This window comes from Hemitrygon akajei, chromosome 3, assembly GCF_048418815.1.
Source record: "Hemitrygon akajei chromosome 3, sHemAka1.3, whole genome shotgun sequence".
In the NCBI taxonomy this organism is placed as follows: Eukaryota; Metazoa; Chordata; class Chondrichthyes; order Myliobatiformes; family Dasyatidae; genus Hemitrygon; species Hemitrygon akajei.
In genome coordinates, this window is record NC_133126.1 from 96,485,150 (window position 1) to 96,507,157 (window position 22,008).

The window sequence follows — 22,008 nt, forward strand, 5'->3', positions numbered from 1 at the left end:
AAACGTTGAGATATGGAATACAATTCACTTTCATAGAATTTGTGTGAATATAATGGAAATAAACCAATGGAAAGTTTATCCTTTTCTTTAATTGCTGTTTCTTGTGCAGACAATGCAGTTTCACATTACAGAAAATCATGATGTGAATGGTTTTCTCTGAACGCATCCTCCTCTGCGGAACGTTATGGTATTATGTACAGTAGGGAAGGTCTTGATGTGTAAAACTGCACAAAGGACATTCCTCTGTCATCTCCCCTGGGGGAGAGCACTGATAGTAGGAAGATTTATGCGAGTTCATGCACACTCAGTAATAAAGATGACCTTTGATCAATAGCAACAATTTTAGATTCTACATCACTTTTGCTCTCAGTTTCTTAATACTCTTCATTTTAAGGCTTTAAAATGTATTCCTCACATGGAATCTGGCAAAGCCAGTGTCTATATGACTCCCACTTTCAGTCCCAACTCATGCACACAGGAAAGAACTTTAGCCCAACCTCTCTGGAAGGGCTTGAAGCAAAGTTATCAGACTGGATGAGCTGTCCATCTTTTACTGAGCCTGATTCCTGTAGGGAGAATGGTGTTTAGATGAATCCCCTACATACTGTATCTAGTCAATATAAACACACACACACACACACACACACACACACACTCACACACACACACACACACACACACACACACACACACACACACACACACACACACACACACACACACACACACACACACACACACACACACACACACACACACACACACTCCAACAGGAATAGCAAATTCATATAAAAAATGGAAGGCCAATGACATGGAAAAGGAAACAAGTTTACAGACAAATATTCAGTTGAAGGTCAAGCTCTGACAGACCATTGAAAAGAGGACCCATTTTACAAGGTGATGTCATAACACAAAACTTTAGAGGAGCAAAAAATTTCAATTGGCTCATGACTTCTACCTACTCAGATTATCTTAAATCCTCCCTTCCATCCATCCTGATGCAAGAGTTTTAATAATAGAACCTGATACAAATCCATTTAGACCTACTTTGAATGCATCCTATAATTAAGCAGTATCTGAGTGTGACTGTTTGGGATTCTCCTTCAAAATGCTTCACTTTCCTTGGAAAGCTTGTAATCGTTTCCAGTCTAATGGTCGTACCGATCAGTGACGTCAATGTCACATCTTAGCAGACAATCCTCCCTTTTCATCTCAGTAATATGTTGATAAACTTGCACTGCATCCTCTCAGAAGGTTCACTACAGTTTGGGCCAAGAACAGTCTGTACCTGAGCAGCACTCACTCTCATTTAATTGTTAACCCTAGCAAGAGTGGCTAAAATGTTACCTTTCTTTCTTCCTCTACAGATGCCGAGTATTTCCAGCATTTTAGTTCAGATTTCCAGCATCTGCAGTTTTATTCTGAATTGTCTACTCACTGCAGTTCCTAATTTCACTTCACTGAGAAAATACTCTACTCTCTGCACTTTCCTATGTCTAACGATGCCAATCAACAGCCAGGCCACACATCAATATCCCATCGCAGACATGCTGGCCACGCAGTACTGTACCCCGTTGTTGGAATCAGAATAAGAATCAGGTTTAATATCACTGGCCTATGTCAGGAAATGTGTAGTTTTGCAGCACAGTACATTGCAATAGATAATAATAAAAACTACGAATTACAATAAGAAATATATATAAAAATAAATTTAAAAAGTAATGTAGAAAGAGAGGGGGAAATATTGAGGAATTGTTCATGGGTTCATTGTTCATTCAGAAATCTGATGGTGGAGGGGCAGAAGTTATTCCTGAAATGTTGAGTGTGTGGCTTCAGGCTCCTGTACCACCTTTCTGATGGTAGCAATGAGACGAGGGCATGTCCTTGGTGGTGGGATCCTTAATGATGGATGCTGCCTTTTTGAGGCATCGTCTTTTGAAGGTATCCTGGATGCTAGATGAAGGAGGTTACAACTCTGCAGCTTTTTCTGATTCTGTGTAGTGGCCCTCTATACTTGATGGTGATGAATCCAGTTAGAATGCTCTCTACAGCACATCTGTAGAAATTGTGACGTACCAATTCTCATCAAGCTCTAATGAAATATAGCTGCTGTCATGTCCTCTTTGTAATTGCTTCAATATGTTGGACCCAAGACAGATCCTCAGAGATGTTGACACTCAGGAACTTGAAACTGCCCACTCTTTCCACCTCATCCCTTGACTTACCCTTCCTGAAGTCCACAATTAATTCTTTGGTCTTATTGATAGTGAATGCAACGGCAACACTCAACCAGCTGATCTATCTCACCCCTGTATACCGCCTCATCACCATCTGAAATTCCTCCCAATAATGGTTGGGTTATCGGCAAATTTATAGATGGCGTCTGAGTTGTGCCTAGACGTACAATTGTGGGTGTAGAGAGAGTAGAGCAGTCAGCTAAGATAGATAGTTAGATACTTCATTGACCCCAAAGGAAATTACAGTGACACAGTAGCATTACAAGTGCATGGATAGACATTAGAAAAGAAGTAAGAAAGAATCAAAAATAAGTTAACTTAAAAATAAGACGTACAAGATTTCCAAGTCAAAGATGACAAGATTTTCAAGTTTACACTGATAAGTTGGTAGTGCAAGAATTACCATAATATTATACAGTAATGGGTGCACATTCACACCATCCAGTTAAGAAGTGATGGTAGCATTGCATAGTATTGTACATAGCAGGGTCTGGTAAACAGAGGCTGATAACATTCTAAGAGGAAGGGGTCATCACATCCCCGGCTATAGGTTGACTCATTATGGAGCCTGATGGCCGAGGGTAAGAATGAGCTCATATTGCTTTCTTTGGAGTGTTATGAATGTGCAGCAACTCTGAGGGGCTGAAGGGTACAAAGTCGCCCCCTCCTTTTTGAGAATCGTAAAATCGCTATTAATTCGGGTCTGGGACCCAGGAAATGAGAGAGAGACACGCAGAATCCACAAGGTTTGTAATGTGTCCTGGCCTCAGCAAAACAAAACCACTGATAACGGCTATTGTCTCTTGGAGACGGGATTGTGTATTGAGTATTGTACTATTCATTGAAGCCCCTCAGGGGACGACCAGAGTGGGCTGGTTGAGGGATTGCATCATCCCAACCTGATTGACATCTGAGACCACGTGAGTAAGGATAAAAGAGGGTCTGGGGAACAACCCCTTGCGACGCACCAGGAGAAACGCTAGAAATCCCGTGACAGCGTTTAATAGCGACAGCCGGTGGGGGCTCGTGTGCGTCCTCCCTTGGCTGGGATTGGCGGGCTCACCACGGAAGAACAGCTTTAGCTAAAGAAGAGGCCACAAGTGAACGGCCACACCAACGAGACTCCGACGGATCGAAATCATAAAGGTTGGAAAACCCGTAGCGGTAACTGTTCCCATTCTATTCCTATTTCTCTCTCTCTCTCCAACAAAGTGCAACACAGCGACAACGAAAAGACGGCAGCTTGTGGAACTGCAGTGAACTGTATATTTCCATCGGACAATTCATTATCCCCTAGACAACGATAGAGCTTATTTCTTATTGATTATTATTATACCCGCACTTTTAGATTTAGTTTTGACAACGCATATTATCTGTATATTTGCATTGATATTATTTTTGTGTATTTTTACTAATAAATACTGTTAAAAATAGTATCATCAGACTTCAACGGACCTCTCTATCTTTGCTGGTAAGTGACCCAGTTACGGGGTTCGTAACAACGTGGGGCCTCGTCTCGAGATTTGATACCAAATTGGAGGGCCAGTGAATCGGGCTTTTAAGTCCAAACGTGGGTCTGGTTGCGTGGGTAACCAGACGGGAAACCAGCAAAGATGGATGTTGACGAATTTATAGAAAACCCGACTCTGGAGGCGCTAGAGGCTGCCACAAAGTCGAACTTGATAAATATTGCGAAAGGACTAAACCTCGCAGAGGTGAGGTTGTCGATGAAAAAGCGGGAGGTGCGGAGGGCCATAACTCAGTATTATATTGTGAAGAATGTATTTTCAGCTGAGGTATTGGAAAATATCCCTGAAAAGGTACCAGCTAGTGGGACGGCTCAGTTAGAATTGGAGAAATTAAAGTTGAAACATGAAATTAAGTTAAAACAGCTGGAAGCAACTGAAAAAGAGAAGGAGAGAGCCGAGAAGGAGAGGGAGTATGAGGAGAAGGAGAAACAGAGGCAACATGACTTGGACATGGAGAAGTTAAGGCAAGAGCGAAGAGCTCAAGGGTCAGACCGAGAGGAGCGGTTTAATGTTAGTCGGGAGTTTAGGTTAGTACCTCCGTTCGAGGAGACGGATGTTGATAGTTATTTCTTGCATTTTGAAAAGGTGGCAGTGAGTCAGAAGTGGCCCAGAGATCAGTGGGTGGTGTTGTTACAAAGTGTGTTAAAAGGGAAGGCACAACGGGCATATGCGGCAATGTCCATGGAGGAGGAGGAGTCTGAGAATTATGAGAAAGTAAAGGAGGCCATTCTTCGGACCTATGAATTGGTACCTGAGGCGTATAGACAAAAGTTCAGAAATTTAAAGAAAGGGTGGAATCAGACGTATGCCGAGTTTGCCTATGAGAAGGGTGTGCTCTTGGATCGCTGGTGTGCAGCAGAATTGGTGGAAGAAGATTTTTGGCGTCTCAGGGAGTTAATTCTGATTGAGGAATTTAAAGGTTGTGTTTCGGATGATATCCGGATGTATTTGAATGAGAAGCCGAATGAGTCCATATCCGAATTTGCTAGGTTCGCAGATGAATATGCCCTAACCCACAAGACAAAGTTTTCCTCGAATAAAAGTTACCAGAGAGACCGTGGGAATGGTAGAGAAAGCCCGTCGGCTGAGGCAGAGATTCAGCCGGGAGCTAGCGGTAAAAATAAGGAGGAGGAAAGGCAAGACGGCAGGAGAGGTCCTGGCTTGACCTGTTTTAATTGTGGAAAGGTGGGTCATATTGCATCTGAGTGCCTTGCTCCGAGGAAGGAGGTAGGAAAAGGGAGAGCAGCAGTCCCTACAGGATGTATTGTGGTGATCAGTAAATCGACGAGAAAGCCCCAGATAGGCAGAATACGAGAGGGGTCTGAGAATTTTATTTCAGAAGGAACCGTGTCTGTGAAAGAGGGAGACACACCAGTTCCAGTGTGGATCTGGAGAGACACGGGAGCTGAGCTGTCATTGATTCGCAGTACGGTACTAGATTTTGGTTGCAAGACTGGAGAGGTAGCTTTGAGAGGCATAGGAAAAGGGACAGAAGCGGTGTCCTTGCATAGGATCATTATAAATTGTGAGCTAGTATCTGGACCAGCTGAAATAGGGGCGCGATCAAAATTCCCGAGAACTGACATAGACCTCCTTCTGAGTAACGATTTAGCAGGTGGTGACGTTTGGTCGGCCATGGAGCTGACGAACCAGCCTGTAAGTGTTGAGGACCTGCCCCTAGGTTCCAAGATCTAACCCGCATGCGCGACCACTCGCAGCATGTCGAGAAAGGCAGCTGAGAAAGAGACCAGTTTAAATCAGGCCAGTATCGATTTGGCCGAGACGTTTTTACCGACCCTGTACCAAGAGGAGTTAGAGGGTGGTAAAACGGAGAATAGGAAAGTGAAAGAGAGTAAGGGAGAGGAGGTAGACCTGCCCTTAGCCAGGAGGAAATTTATAGAGGCACGGAGTAAAGATGAGAAACAGATAAGGCTGTTAGAAGGTCCAGGGTTGGACATGGATGCTCTGTCTGGTTTGGCAGAACTGTTTGAAGAAGTTGAAAAATTTAAATGTGTTCCCGATAATGAAATGAGGGCAGTCCTAGATGAAAAGAATGCCATTACCTTGAAGAAGTCTGCTGGGTTGGCAGATGAGGTTGTTTCAACCTGCGGGGTTGAGTTTACTCCGGAAGGGAGTTGCCCAGAGAGTAACTGGGAGGATCAGGGGAACTTAGAATTTGAAAAGGGTACGGGTATTGAAAGCCTGGAAGAGGCAGATGTCCCGTTTGAGTGTGTTCAAGATGTGGATGCACGTGATACTGAACCTAGTAATGGAACTCAGGAAAAGTCTGAGGTATTTGATTCAGTTGAAAAGGAATGCAGTCCTTGTGGGTCAGATGGACTGGGTTCAGTGAAGAAAGGGTTAACCTTGGTAATAGTGGGAAGTGAGAATTCCCAGTTGTTTGTGTTTGAAGGTGTGTTAAAAGTTAGTGAGGAGATAAAAGGTGGTGAGGTGAATATTATTATTGAGGGAAAAGGGAAAAGTGTAGTTCCTAAATTGAATGAAGAAAATTTAAAGTCTGGATTGATGTCAGAAGCAGCAACCAGGCTACAGAGACAATGGCTTGGTAACACGGTGCCTGCAAATCAATTACAGGTTGATTTGGAATGTAAAGGTGCCCCACACGCTATTGTTATTCAAGAGTGTGCTGTGAAGAGGCAGAATTTGAAATGCTGTTTGGACAAAGAAGGATCGCTTGCAGAGTTTAAACTGAAAACTAATAGCATGAAGGGTCCTGAAGATAAAACTAACGACTTGCTTAAAATTAAAGAATTGTGTGGAAATTCGGAAAATGGTCTAAGTTTGGAACACATTGTTGATAAAATAACTCCTATGAAAGGAGCATGCAAAAGCTTATTTCACACTAGTATACAAGTTAACCACGTGGGAGTTAACTGGAAAAGAGGCGAGGGTTGAAGGGATGCCATTTTAAACAACAGGATCCAGTTTTAAGGGATTTCAACAAAGCGTGTGAATAATAAAGACAACCCCAGGGAAGATTGACTGTTAAGTTTGAAAGTAAAATAAAGATTAGTGTTTGCATGAACGTTTGTAGTATACACGTAAGCTAAGATCACAACTCTTTAGTTTTTGTTTGCTGAAGGAATAAAAATAGGTGGTTATTAAATTGGAGTCTGATGCTACAAGAATTTATTAAGGTACAAGATGTTAAGATATTAAAGGAAATGACAATGTAATCGCTAACTGTTTAGATGCTGAATTGAATGTATAACTGTATTACTCTGTAGTGAAAAAAACCTCTTTTGTATTGTGTTAGATTCTGAAATCCTGTAAGACTCTGTATTAATTAATTTTTACCTGTTGGTAAAAATCTTAGAAGGAAGGGGGTGTTATGAATGTGCAGCAACTCTGAGGGGCCAAAAGGTACAAAGTCACCCCCTCCTTTTTGAGAATCGCAAGATCACTATTAATTCGGGTCTGGGACCCAGGAAATGAGAGAGAGACACACGGAATACACAAGGTTTGGAATGTGTCCTGGCCTCAGCGAAACAAAACCACTGATAACGGCCATTGTCTCTTGGAGACGGGAGTGTGTATTGAGTATTGTACTATTCATTGAAGCCCCTCAGGGGACGACCAGAGTGGGCTGGTTGAGGGATTGCATCGTCCCAACCTGATTGACATCTGAGACCCCGTGAGTAAGGATAAAAGAGGGTCTGGGGAACAACCCCTTTAGACGCACCAGGAGAACGCTAGAGATCCCGTGACAGCGTTTAATAGCGACAGCCGGTGGGGGCTCGTGTGCGTCCTTCCCTTGCCTGGGTTGGCGGGCTCACCATGGAAGAACGGCTTTAGCTAAAGGAGAGGCCACAAGTGAACGGCCACGACAACGAGACTCCTGACGGATCGAAATCATAAAGGTTGGAAAACCCGTAGCGGTAACTGTTCCCATTCTATTCCTATTTCTCTCTCTCTCCAACAAAGTGCAACACAGCGACAACGAAAAGACGGCAGCTTGTGTAACTGCAGTGAACTGTATATTTCCATCGGACAATTCATTATCCCCTAGACAACGATGGAGCTATTTCTTATTGATTATTATTATACCCGCACTTTTAGATTTAGTATTGACGACATATATTATCTGTATATTTGCATTGATATTATTTTTGTGTATTTTTACTAATAAATACTGTTAAAAATAGTATCATCAGACTTCAACGGACCTCTCTATCTTTGCTGGTAAGTGACCCAGTTACGGGGTTCGTAACAGGAGCAGCACAGTTGTCTTAGTCTTTTACTGAAAGTGCTCCTCTATTCAGCTAAGGTGACATGCAGAGGGTGACAAACATTGTCTAGAGTTGCTAGGGTTTTCTGGAGGGTCCTTGTTCTACCACAGATTCCAGTGTGTCCAGCTTGACTCCTATAACAGAGCCAGATTTTCTAATCAGTTTATTGAGCCTGTTGGCAACACCCATGTTGATGCCATTGCCCCAGCACACCACCACATCGAAGATTGTACTGGCAACAACAGACTGGTAGAACATGTGAAGGAGAGGCCTGCAAACTCCTCAGGAATTAGAGGGGTCTCTGCCCTTCTTGTACACAGCCTCTGTGTTCGTGCTCCACTCACCTCTGTCATCCAGGTGCACCCCCAGGTACCTGTAGGTCCTCATGACATCCATATTGTCACCGTCAATAGTACAGAGAACAGTGCAGGCTTAATCTTCGTAAAGTCCACCACCATCTCCTTTGTCTTACTGATGTTGAGCTGCAGATGACTCAGCTTGCACCATTTGACAACATCCTCCACCAGGGGCCCGTATTCACCCTCCCGTCCTCCCTTTATACATCCAACTATTGCTGAGTCATCAGAGAATTTCTGCAGATGACATGACCCAGTGTTGTATCTAAAGCCTGAGGTGTACAGGGAAACAGGAAGGGAGTCAATACAGTCCCCTGTGGGGCTCCAGTGCTGCTTATAGCCATGTCTGACACACAGCTCTGAAGCTCACACAAACTGTGCTCTGCCAGTCAGGTAGTCCATTGTCCAGGATACAATGGAAGTGCCAACCTGCATTGAGTGGAGCTTTTCCCCCAACAATGAGAGTTGTATGGTATTGAAGGCACTTGAAAAATCAAAAGACATGATCCTCACTGTGCTACCCTGCTTGTATCCTAAGCACGTATCCTTGAGGTGACCAGTGTTGATTGTCAGGGAGGAGGAAATGCTATTTCCAATCCGTACTGACTGGTCTCCTGATGAGGAAGTCAAGGATCCAGTTGCAGACGGAGGTAGAGAGGCCCAGGTTTTGGAACTTTTTGATTGGAACTGAGGGTAAGATTGTGTAATCAATAAACAGCAGCTTGACATAGGTATTGCTATTGCCCAGGTGATCCAAGACCAAGTGGAGAGCCAGTGAGATTGCATCCTCTGTAGACCCATTGTGGTGAAAGGCAAATTGCAACAGGTCCAGGTCTTTGCTGAGGCAAGAGTCGATTCTGGCCATGACCACCCTCTAAATGGATGTGAGTGCCACAGGGATTGAGGCAGCTCACCCTGCTCTTCTTGGGCACTGGTATGATTGTCGTCCTTTTGAAGCAGGCTGTGGCAGTGAGAGATTGAAGATGTCCTTGGACACTCCCACCAGTTGATTGGCACAGGTTTTCGGACCCAGCCAGCTACTCCATCAGGGCCTGACATCTTGCAAAGGTTCACCCTCTTGAGTGACATTCTGCCGTTGGCCTCCAGGTCACAGGACCATTGGATGGTGCAGGAGTTCTCCCTTTCAGTCGGAGTCAGAATCAGAAGCACCTTATTGCCAGTATGTGAAACAGACCAAAACTGATTGTGGGCCAGTTCCAAACATAAAGCACCATAACAGACAAAACACAATTTACAAACCAATGCTGCACAAAGCCACAAGCAGTCAACAATGGCCACATGCGCAAACTCAATAATCAAACTTTAAGCGTGAACATATGACCAGGTTAGGCAATAATGAACAGAGCAAGGAGAGCAGGAAAGGCCATCTAACGGATGCTGTGCACCTGAGTAAGCTTTGTAGAGAAGCTGGATAGCTACAGGAAAGAAGCTCTGGGGATGATGTGGACGGAGTTACAGCACCTCCCTTGATGGCAATTTGGTGAATAGGTGGCTTCTAGGGTGGATGGAGTCAGCAGTAAGCAACACAAACAAAATGCAGGAGGAACTCAGCAGGCCAGGCAAGATCTCTGTAATTTTTTTCAGCTCTGGTGGTGAATAGGTCTTTTAATATTGGCAATTGATAGCCAATGATCTTCTCCGCTTAGAGAACTACTTGCTGCAACCTGGACTTGGAGAGAGAGGAGGCAGTGGGGAGCCAAACGGTGATAAAAGTGGTTGTAACACTCTCAACGATGGCTGATTAAAAATTCATCAGGATACACCCGGAGATGTAAAGTTTCCTAAGCCTATGTAGGAAAAGCAATCTCTGCTAGGCTTACCTAATGGTTTTGATTTCACTAATGATAAGGAGTTTGAACTGCAGCCAATCAGTAAACGGGAGCATGAGAAGAAGGGGCAACTTCACACAGGTTGGTGATTGAAGTTTAACAAAGCAGCACTTGTGGCAGTTCTCAGAATTTGAACTGCAGCCAATTAATGAATAGGATTATTTAGCAAAGGCAAATATAAAAAAGGCAGGGGCAAGCAAGTGCGGCCATTGTCGGAGTGGGCCAGTGTTCGAGTGGGGAGGCTTTTGGCTTTGGCTCATTGTGCTTAGATGAGACAGGCTTGGGTATAGTATCAGGTACGTTTCTTCTTCTTTTTCTGTATTCTTCATTCCTTGTCTGTTAGGGTACAGCTAGAGCAGTGAGAATGACTCCGGGGCAGTGTTATGTTCTTTGTGTAAGATGTGGGAATTCTGGGAGACCTCCAGCTTCCCAGATAACCACATCTGCAACAGGTAGGCCAGGCTGTAAGCTTCTCTGAGAACGCATGAAGGAACTGGAGCTGCAGCTTGATAACCTTTCACCCATATGGGAGACTGAGGAAGTGATAGGGAGGTGGTCACCCCCTAGGTTGCAGGGGGCAGGTAACTGAGAGATTGTCAGGAGGAGGGGAAATGCACAGCCAGTACAGAGTAGCCCTGTGGCCGTTCCCCTCAATAATAAGTGTACTGCTTTGGATACTGTTGAGGGGGACGACCTACCAGAGGGGACTCACAGTGAATGAATCTCTGGCACTGACTCTGGCGCTGTGGCTCAGAAGAGAAGAGATGCGAAAAGGACTGCAGTAGCGATAGGAGATTCCATAGTTAGAGGAATAGAGTTGAGATTCTGTGGATGTGATAGAGACACCCGGGTGCCAGGATCAGGGACTCTCAGGTCAGATCTACGGCATTCTAAACGGGGAGGGTGAGCAGACAGAAGTCTTGGTACATGTTGGCACTGATGACATAGGTAGGATAGGCTCTGTTGGTAAAAATTGAAATCAAATCCTAAGAAAGAGGTGACATAGGATCAGGAGGTGTAGAATCCTTGTGGAAAGAGCTAAGAAACTGCAAGGGTAAAAAGGCCCTGATGCGAGTTATATATAAGTGTCCAAACAATAGCAAAGATGTCAGCTACAAATTACGATGGGAGATAGAAAATGTATGCTGAAAGGGCAATGTCACAATCGCCATGGGGGGATTACAATATGCAGGTAGATTGGTGTTGGATTCCAGGAGGGGGGATTTCTAGAGATGGCTTTTTAGAGCAGCTCGTGGTTGAGTCCACTAGGGGATCAGCTAGTCCGGATTGGGTGCTGTGCAATGAGCTGGAATTGATTAGACGGCATCAGGTAAAGAAACCCTTGCGGGGGGACAGGGATCATAATATGATAAATATTCACCCTGCAGTTTGATAGGTTGGAGATAAAGTCAGATGTATCAGTATTGCAGTGAAGAAAAAGGAATTACAGAGGCACGAGAGAGGAGCTGACCAGAGTTGATTGTAAGTGAACACTGGCAGGGATGATGGCAGAGCAGCAATGGCTGGAGTTTCTGGGACCAATTCAGAAGGTGCAGGATAGATACATCTCAAAGATGAAGGAGTATTCTGAATGCAGGATGACACAACCATGGCCGACAAGGGGAATCAAAGCCAACATAAAGGCCAAAGAGAGGGCATATAACAGAGCAAAAATCGGTGGGATGTTAGAGGATGGGGAAGCTTTTAAAAACCAACAGAAGGCAACTAAAAAAGTCACAAAGTGGATGGAATACGGAAGTAAGCTGTCCACTAATATTAAAGGGGATTCAAAAGTTTCTTCGGAGATATAAACAGTAAAAGTGAACCACTGGAAAATGATGCTGGAGAGGTAGTAACAGGGGACAAGGAAATGGCAGATGAACTGAATAAGTATTTTGCATCAGTCTTCACTGTAGATGATGCCAGAAATTCGAGTGTGTCTGGGGGCAGATGTGAGGGTAATTGCTATTACTAAGGTGAAGGTGTTTGGGATGTTGAAAGGTCTGATGGTAGTGCAGATAAGATGCCTGTACCAGATGGATTCTGAAAGAGGTGAAGATTGTGAAGGCACTAGTGATGACCATATACTAGATTCTAGCATGGTTCCAGAGGAATGGAAAATTGCAAATGTCACTCCACTCTTCAAGAAGGGAGAGAAGATGGAAATTATAGACCTCAGTGGTTGGAAAGCCCATTATTAAGGATGAAGTTTTGGTGTACTTGGAAGCAAATGATTAAGTCGGCCAAAGTCAGCATGTTTCCTTAAGGGGAAATCTTACCCGACAAATCAGTTGGAATTCTTTGAATACATAATAAGCAGGAGAGACAAAGGAGAATCAGTGGATTCTCAGAAGGCCTCTTGTATTTTCAGAAGGCGTTTGGCAAGGTGCCACACATGGGGGTGCTTAACAAGTTAAGAGCCCATGGTATTACAGGAAAGATACTAGCATGGATGGAATATTAGCTGATTGGTAGGAACCAAAGAGTAGGAATAAAGGGAGACTTTTCTGGTTGATTGCTGATGACCAATGGTGCTCGACAGGGGTCTGTGTTGGGACCATTTCTTGTTATGTTATATATCAATGACTTGGAAGATGGAATAAATGGTTTTGTGGCCAGGTTTACAGACGATACGAAGATAGGTGGAGGAACAGGTAGAATTGGGAAAGCAGGGAGGCTGCAGAAGGACTTTGATAGATCAGGAGAATGGGCAAAGAAGTGGCAGATGAAATACAGTGTAGGGAAGTGTATGATAATGCATTTTGGTAGAAGAAATAAGAGCGCAGACTATTTTCTAAATGGAAAGAAAATATAAAACTCTGAAGTGCAAAGGGACCTGGGAATCCTTGTGCAGAATATCCTAAATGTTAATTTGCAGGTTGAGTCAGTGGTGAGGAAGGCAAATGCAATGTTAGCATTCATTTCAAGAGGACTAGAATATAAAAGCAAGGATGTAATGTTGAGACTTTATAAAACACTGGTGAGGACTCACTTGGGGTATTGTGAGCAGTTTTAGGCCCCTTATCTTAGAAAGGATGTGCTGAAATTGGAGAGCTGGAGAAGGTTCAGAGGAAGTTCACGAAAATGTTTCTGGGAATGAAAGGGTTACCATGTGAGGACCGATTGATGGCTCTGGGCCTGTACTCAGTGGAATTCAGAAGGATGGTGGGGGTGGGTAAGCAAATCTCATTGAAACTTACCAAATGTTGAAAGGCAGAGTGATTTTGGAGAGGATATTTCCTATGCTGGGGGAGTCTAGGACCAGAGGGCACAGCCTCAGAGTAGAGGAACATCCATTTAGAATGGAGATGAGGAGGAATTTCTTTAGCTAGAGAGTGGTGAATCTGTGGAATTCGTTGCCGCAGGCAGCTTGTGAGGCAAAGTCATTGGGTATATTTAAGGAAGAGGCTGATAAAATTCTTGATTAGCCAAGGCATGAAGGGATATGGGGAGAAGGCTGGAGATTGGGGCTGAGAAGGACATGAGACTCGATGGACTGAATGGCACAATTCTTTTCCCAAGTCTTATGGTCTTACTATGAGCCTAACGTGCTTGTCACACTTCAATGTATTGGTAATGGAAGTCCCCAGGAATTTGAATGACTCAACAACAGACACAGCCGGATCATTAATTTCCAAGGGGGTTGTCAGTAGAAGTCAATGCTCATTTCCACAGCATCTCCAAGTTGTTGTGATCACACCATGCTGAAAGACTGTCTGCCTCTCTTTGATAGCAGGTCACATCTTATTAGAAATGAGGCCAACTACAGTGGTGTCATCTGCGAACTTAGGGTTTTAATGGATTTGCCTGTGGAGGTACAGTCATTTGTATAAAGTGAGAACAGGAGGGGTGAAAGTACACTGCCCTGGGAAGAGCCTGTGCTTATAGACATTGGATCAAACAAGTAGGAGCCCAGCCTTACATAATGCTTCCTTACTGTCAGGAAGTCAGTAATCTACTGACAGATACTCTAAGGTACTGGTAGCTTGCTATGGAGCAACTCAGGAACAACGGTGTTGCAGTCAGAACAAAAATCCACAAACAAGATCTTCACATGGTGTTGGGGGAGTCCAAGTGTTGAAGAATGTAATGAAGACACAGGCTAACTGCATCCTCAGCTGAGTGATTTGAGTCATAAGCAATCTGTAGCAGGTCAAGAAGAGGATCAGCATTGGACTTAAGGTAAGCTAACATCAGATGTACAAAGCTTTTCATAACCACTGAAGTGACTGGCCTACAATCTTTAAGCAACACACATAAAATGTTGGAGGAACTCAGCAGGTCAGGCAGCACCTATGGAAATGAATACAGTCGACTTTTTGGGCTGAGACCCTTCATCAGGACTGGAAAGGAAGGGGGAAGGGGGAGGATGCCAGAATAAAAAGGTGTGGCAAGGTTAAGAAGGAGAGTGTACAGAGGAGATTTACTAGAATGTTACCTGGGTTTCAGCACCTAAGTTATAGGGAAAGGCTGAACAAGTTAGGTCTTTATTCTTTGGAGCGTAGAAGGTTGAGGGGGGATTTGATAGAGGTATTTAAAATTATGAGGGGGAGAGTTAGAGTTGACATGGATAGGCTTTTTCCATTGATTGTAGGGGAGATTCAAACAAGAGGACATGAGTTGAGAGTTAGGGGGCAAAAGTTTAGGGGTAACATGAGGGGGAATTTCTTTACTCAGAGTGTGGTAACTGTGTGGAACGAGCTTCCAGTAGAAGTGGTAGAGGCAGGTTCGGTACTGTCATTTAAAGTAAAATTGGATAGGTATATGGACAGGAAAGGAATGGAGGGTTATGGGCTGAGTGCGGGTCAGTGGGACTAGGTGAGAGTAAGTGTCGGCACGGACTAGAAGGGCCGAGATGGCCTGTTTCCGTGCTGTAATTGTTATATCGTTATATGGTGATAGGTGAAGCAAGTTGGGCAGTAAAGCCCTAATGTAGGGCTAAAGAGGAAGGAATCTGATAGGAGAGGGAGTGGACCATAGGAGAAAGGGAAGGAGGAGGGGACTCGCGAGTAGGTGATAGGCAGTTGAGGTAAGAGGCCAGAGTGAGGAATAGAAGAAGAGGGGAGGGGGAGGGAATTTTTTTTAACTGGAAGGAGAAATCAATATTCAAGCCTTCAGATTGGAGGCTACCCAGATGGAATATAAGGACAGACCTGTTCCCACCTGTACTATACCACAGTGTTGCACAGTAACAGATCTGTGCTGTACCCCAGTGTTGAACAATGACAGAACCATCACCACTAAGGGCAGCACCTGAGTGGTATGCAGGGATCGTCTCCACCAGTTCTATAACCAAGTATTAGACAATGACAGATGTTTCTCCAACAATTCTGTACGCCACTAACAGATTGTGTAGACAAGAGTTAAACGGTGATTGACATGTCTCCACCAGTAGTTTACTCTAGTGTTATCAACACCTTCCCCACCAGTATTGTGCACCTGGTTATAAAGTGACAGGCTTGTCCCCACCAGCACTGTACCACAGCGTTTGCAGTGACAATCCCATCCCCACAAGTACCATAAACCAGTGTTATATGGTGACAGAACTGTCTCAGTCCTGATCCCCGGTGCTATGCAGTGACAGATATATTCCACCAGTATTCTACTTGGTGTTAATCAGTGATAGGCCGGTCTCTACCAGTACCATATCCCAGTGTTATTCAGTAATAGACCTCTCCCCATCAGTACCATAACACAGAGTTATACAGCGACAGACCCATCCCCACCAGTACTTTCCCCCAATATCATCAGAATTCACTGTATGACACCAAGGCATAGATAAGTTGAATAGAGTCAGTCTTTTCCCTTGATGCTAGAGGTGAAAGGTTTAAGATAAGAGGGGAAGGACTTAAAGGGGACATGAGGTACAAGTTTTTCTCATAAAGAGTAGTGGCTATATGGAATAACGTAGAGGCAGCCACGAGGAAATCTGCAGATGCTGGAAATTCAAACAACAACACACAAAAAATGCTGGTGGAACACAGCAAGCCAGGCAGCATCTATAGGGAGAAGCGCTGTCGATGTTTTGGGCCGAGGTGAAGTGTCGCCTCACCTGGAAGGACTGTCTGGGGCCCTGAATGGTGGTGAGGGAGGAAGTGTAAGAGCAGGTGTAGCACTTGTTCCGTTTACAAGGATAAGTGCCACCGATCTCCCTCCTGGCACTTATCCTGACACTTCACCTGCGAGTCGGCTGGTGTGGTATACTGCGTCCGGTGCTCCCGGTGTGGCCTTTTATATATTGGTGAGACCCGACGCAGACTGGGAGACCGTTTCGCTGAACACCTACGCTCGGTCCGCCAGAGAAAGCAGGATCTCCCAGTGGCCACACATTTTAATTCCACATCCCATTCCCATTCTGATATGTCTATCCATGGCCTCCTCTATTGTCAAAATGAATCCAAACTTAGGTTGGAGGAACAACACCTTATATACCGGCTGGGTAGCCTCCAACCTGATGGCATGAACATTGACTTCTCTAACTTCCGTTAATGCCCCTCCTCCCCTTCTTACCCCATCCCTGACATATTTAGTTGTTTGCCTGTTCTCCATCTCCCTCTGGTGTTCCCCCCCCCCCTTTCTCCCGAGGCCTCCCGTCCCATGATCCTTTCTCTTCTCCAGCTCTGAATCACTTTCGCCAATCACCTTTCCAGCTCTTAGCTTCATCCCACCCCCTCTGGTCTTCTCCTATCATTTCGCATTTCCCCCTCCCCCCACTACTTTCAAATCTCTTACTATCTTTCCTTTCGGTTAGTCCTGACGAAGGGTCTTGGCCCGAAACGTTGACAGCGCTTCTCCCTATAGATGCTGCCTGGCCTGCTGTGTTCCACCAGCATTTTGTGTGTGTTGTTGTTTTAATGTAGAGGCATGTAGATTTCTAGTGGATAAAAGACATTTGAAGGGGCTGTTTCAGTGCTGTATAAATCAATGACTCTAAAGTTATTCAAACTCCAGCCCCTTTCTCCGCAAATACTGACCAATTTGAGTATCACCAGTGCTTGTCGTTTTATTTTAGATTTTCAGCATCTGCAGTTATTTTTTCATTCCCTCTCTCTCCCATTGTGCAGAAAGTACAAATAAACATTGAAAGTACATATCGGGATCAGGTTCACTTACATGAGTTTTGAACAGTTTTGAACAGTGTGGCAGCTAGCGTAACACTATTACAGCACCAGCGACCCAGGTCCCAGGAGTTTGTACATTCTCCCTGTGACCACATGGGTTTCCCCAGCGTGTTCTGGTTCCCTCCCACAGTCCGAGGATGTACACGGTTACTTGGTCACATGGGTGTAATTGGGTGGCAGGAGCTCGTTGGGCTGCAAGGACTTGTAACTAACTGTGCCCTATCTCTAAATAAATTCTCTGGTATGAGGTAGTCTTTTGACATTACAATCTACCTCGTTATGACCTTGCACCTTATTGTCTGCCTGCAGTGTAATTTCTCTGTAACTGTTGCGTTCTGGTATTGCTTTACTTTGTCCTGTGTAATGAATCCGTATGCAAGATAAGATTTTCACAATACCTGGGGTCGTGTAGGCCGGTGGAATGCTCCCCTCGTTACGGACTACACCTCCCAGAAAGCCCTGCGCGCCCGGTACTCCATGATGGCACGGCTCGGCGGACCGTCGCGCAGGCGCGGATCGGCGGACGACAACGGCTGTGTCCGGCCGCTGAGCGCTGCGGAGAGGATGAGTGGCCAGGACTCCCTGGACGGGCCTGATGGCAGCCTGGACGCCGCTTCCCTGCCGGCGTCAGGCCTGAGATGTCAGGAGAGCTACGCATGCAGCGGCTCAGAGGCGGCCTTTGAGTGCGATGAGTGCGGCAGCTTGCAGTGCGGCCGCTGTGAGCGGCAACTCCACGCCCAGGCGCGCTTCGCCGAGCACGAACGGAGGCGCCTACAGCTGGGCCACGTCCCTTTCTGTGACCAGTGTCGCAGTTCGGCCTCGGGGCCCGCTTCGTCCGCCCGGCCCAGGGCCAGCGCCCGCTGCCAGAACTGCCAGCTCAACGTGTGTGTCGATTGCCAGCGCCGCAGCCACGCAAACCGGCGCAAGCACCTGCTGCTCGTCTACCCCCCGCCGCCAGAGGCCGGCCGTAGCCCCGAGGAGCATCAGCCGATCGAGCTTACCAACAGTTTCTTGCTGGTCGACGAGAAGGAGGAGATCCGGGTAAAGCGGCCTTGACCATGGCTGGGCGGTGGTTGGGGAGAGGGCAGCAGCTGAATCGGCTGCTCCCTCTTGGACTGTGGGCTATTGGGCAGCCAAGTGTCAAATCAAAGGCTAGGCCGGCCTTAATATGACCGAATGGGTTAAATCTGTACTTGGACCCTTCAAAAAGAGTGTGTTAATATTGTCACGTAGTAGTTGGTCTAGTTGAAGACCAAGGATTAGTGGCTGCATTGTTCCACTGTTGCTAAAGGGCAGCCAGTGGCGGTGAACAGTTTGACAACATCTGTCGAGTGAAATGAACAGTCGACGTTTCGGGTTAAGATTCATCTGGGCAACCTGAAATGTCGCCTGTTTAGTTCTCTCCATTGGTGCTATCTGACCTGCGGAGTTCAACCAGTTTTTTTTGTGCGTTGTTCCAGATTCTGACCAGTGCAGACTCTTGGTTCCTTATGTCAATGTGGTGAAATGCTTATTTGTTAATGAGGGATGGACATTCCCCCCCCCCCCCCCAACCTTCCCATGATTTCCCCAGAAAGTGATAGAAGACAGCCTGCTGGAGAAACACTGGGTCAAGAAGCAACTGTGGAAGGAAAGGAGTTACTGACATTTTGGGTCAAGGCCCTGCATAACAGAACACAGCAGGTTTTATTTTTGACATACATCAGCTATATTTCTAGGGTGATAACAGAACCTTGCAACACAATTGCTTGTTCATCTCATCTCACCCTAGATGGCTGTCTGAAAGAGTTGTGCTCACCAATCCTCTTTTTGTCAAACACTCTTCCAACTCTCTTAATATTATGCACCATCTTCAGAAAGCATTCTATGTATTTGTTTCTTTTCAAAGAAAGGATAGTGGGTGAAAGTGGAGAACCGTAGACCAGTTTCCCTGACAGAAGTATTAGGAAAGCTAATTATTAGGGAATCTAACCTCTATGGTAGCTGAGTGAAAGTCTGAGCATGTAGTGTTCTGTAATTGGGATTTTGAAAAGCCATTCAATATGACATCGCACCCATTATAGCTCAGACAGGGGTAAAATGTTGTACCAGAAATCCAGTTTCGATGCTGGTGACATTTGCATGAAGTTGTACAGCTTTTCCTGTGACCATGTGACTTTCTCCTGTTTCTTTGTACATCCCAAAGATTATTTCAGTGTTGTAGATACTTCTAGTGTAGGCTAATGGCAGGGAATTGTGGGGGTGTTGATGAGCATGTTCAAGAGGGAAATAAGTGACTGGAAGGAGTGTTCTAAGAGTAGATACAATGGCCTCTTGTGTGGTAAGGAACATAACATTTGTCTTGCATTGTGTACTCTTCAATCAACTTGTTCCATTCACATTTATGGTATGTTTGTAAAGCAGATGTTTGTTTATTTCACTGGGAATTTTAGGATGTAAACTGTATAATGAAGCCATCCATGGTGAAATTAGGCAGAAACTGCAGGTGCAGTGATGAGAGTGATGTAGTGTGGAAACAGTGGGTAAGAAATGGCATCATTTTGCAGAAGTGTAGATGATCAGAGATTTTAGGGTATGTATGCATGGAACTGGCATCACAGTTTGAAAAATAATTTTCAAAAACAAAAGTAATGTGTTTATAAATGAGATCATTATAAATATTTGGTTCAGTATTTTACAGAATTTGGGGCACTACATTTCAGGAATGGCATTAACACCACCCAAAAATGTAGAGCAGGATTATACCAGGGATGAGAGACTCCAGTAGCAGTTTGCAGAGGTTATTGTGGTTTCTTTTTTGGGACCATGATTAAGAGGTTAATTTCATGAGTAAGTGGACAAGAATTATTCTTTTGTGCTGTGTCTGTGAATTGCCATAGCATTAAGTTATCACAATGTAGGAAAGGTACTTGCACAACTGCCTTGAGCTGTCTGTGATATTAATAGTATTCAACAAATTTCTCAACAAAAAGGAACTTAAGGATAGAACAGTGCAAATTGACCAAGTTAAGGAGACTTGCAGCATTAGAAAACTGGTAAATTAGCACAATAATATGTATGATGAGTTTGTTGATAATGTTCCATTAAATTGCTTGCTTTGTAGAGTTATGTTTCAGTACTCTTTGATACAGGGTTAAACGTTGGAAGGTTTGACTTTCGAAATGTCAAAGAGGTGGAGGTCTTTGGTGGATAGCTAAAGTAATTTGTGGCAACTTTAGAGCACGAAAGAAAAGTAACAGATCTGTGTGGATTGGTTAAGCTGATGGTTGGTAATATTCTACAGATCACCAACTTGGCACGGAAAGAGGAGGAAGGATGTCATGCAAGGTGTTTAGATGGGACAGAATTTGTTCAGAGTATCCAGGAAGGTTTCGGAGGGTAGGACTTCAGTAAGGCATTTGACGAAGTCTGGCATGGCTAATCCAGAAGATTAAGATGCGTGGGATCTGCTGCGAATTGCCTGTTTGGAATCAGTACTGACTTGCACATAGGAGACAGAAGGTAGTGGTTGAAGGGACTTGTTTGAGCCTGAGGTCTGTAATTAGTGGTGTTCTGCAAGGATCTGTGCTGGGACCTCTGCTGTTTGTGATGTGTATAAATGACCTGGATGAAAATGTAGATGGGTGGGTTAGTAAATTTGCAAATTATACCAAGATTGGTAGAGTTGTGGAGTGTAGAAGATTGGCAAAGATTACAGCTAGATATATAATCAGTTACAGATATGGGCTGAGAAATGTAAGATGGAGTTTAACTCAGACAAATGTGAGGCATTGGACCTTGGTAGGGCAAATGCAAGGAGACATACACTGTTAAAAGGCAAAACCTTTAAGGTTTAATGTTTTAAGATCCAAGTTCATAGCTGCTTGAAAGTGGCTACACAGGTTGATAAGGTGGTTAAGAAGGCTTATGGAATATTTGCTTTTATTAGTTGAGACGTTGAGTTCAAAAGTCAGGAGGTTATGTGGCAACTTTATAAAACTCTGGTTAGGCCACATCTGGAATATTGCATACAGTTCTGGTTGCCCCACCATAGGAAGGATGTTGAAGCTCTGGAGAGTGTGCAGAAGAGGTTTACCAGGATGTTGCTTTGCTTGGATGTGATGTCATGAGAGGCTGGATAAACTTGGGCTGTTTTCTCTGGAGCGCTGGAGGCTGAGGGGAGATCTGGTAGAGGGTTATAAATTATGAGAGACACAGATAGAGTAGATGGTGTATCTGTTTCCTGGAGTTAAAGTGTCGAATACCAGAGGGAATATGTTGAAGGTGAGAAGGGGGTAGGTTCAAAGAGGATGTGAGGGGTAAATTTTTTACTCAGAGTGGTGATTGCCTGGAATGCAGTGCCTGGTATAGTGGTAGAGACAAATACATTGGAGGCTCTTAAAGAGACATTTAGATAGGCACAGGGATGTAAAGATGATGGGGGGGGGGGGTGATATGGACATGATGTAGATAGGAGGGACTAGTTTTTGGATGTTTTTGATTTGCTTTTTAGCTGGTTTGGCACAACATGGTGGGCTGGATTCCCTGTACCTGTGCTGTACTGTTCTATATGAACAAGTGTATGGAATGAGTCATAATTAAATTATGGAAATGTGCATGATGCACAATAAGCTGACAGGATCAGAAGGGAGCAGGTTATCGGATTATTTTTAGTCAGAACTCAAA

At 44.7% G+C, this 22,008-nt stretch overlaps 1 protein-coding gene and 1 long non-coding RNA gene across 2 annotated transcripts in view; one reads left to right on the top strand and one right to left on the bottom strand.

Annotated features, from left to right (window-relative positions):
- The window catches only part of LOC140725237 (uncharacterized), a 43,535-nt gene extending 25,433 nt beyond the window's left edge, over positions 1-18,102 (bottom strand). Inside the window, exon 1 of the long non-coding RNA XR_012098300.1 lies at positions 17,742-18,102. This is a non-coding gene — a long non-coding RNA (uncharacterized lncRNA). The remainder of the gene's footprint in view (positions 1-17,741) is intronic.
- zfyve1 (zinc finger, FYVE domain containing 1) overlaps positions 17,759-22,008 on the top strand; it is an 86,271-nt gene continuing 82,021 nt past the window's right edge. Inside the window, exon 1 of the mRNA XM_073040417.1 lies at positions 17,759-18,384. Within this exon, the coding sequence (XP_072896518.1) occupies positions 17,821-18,384 (564 nt within the window). The 5' untranslated portion in view covers positions 17,759-17,820. The remainder of the gene's footprint in view (positions 18,385-22,008) is intronic.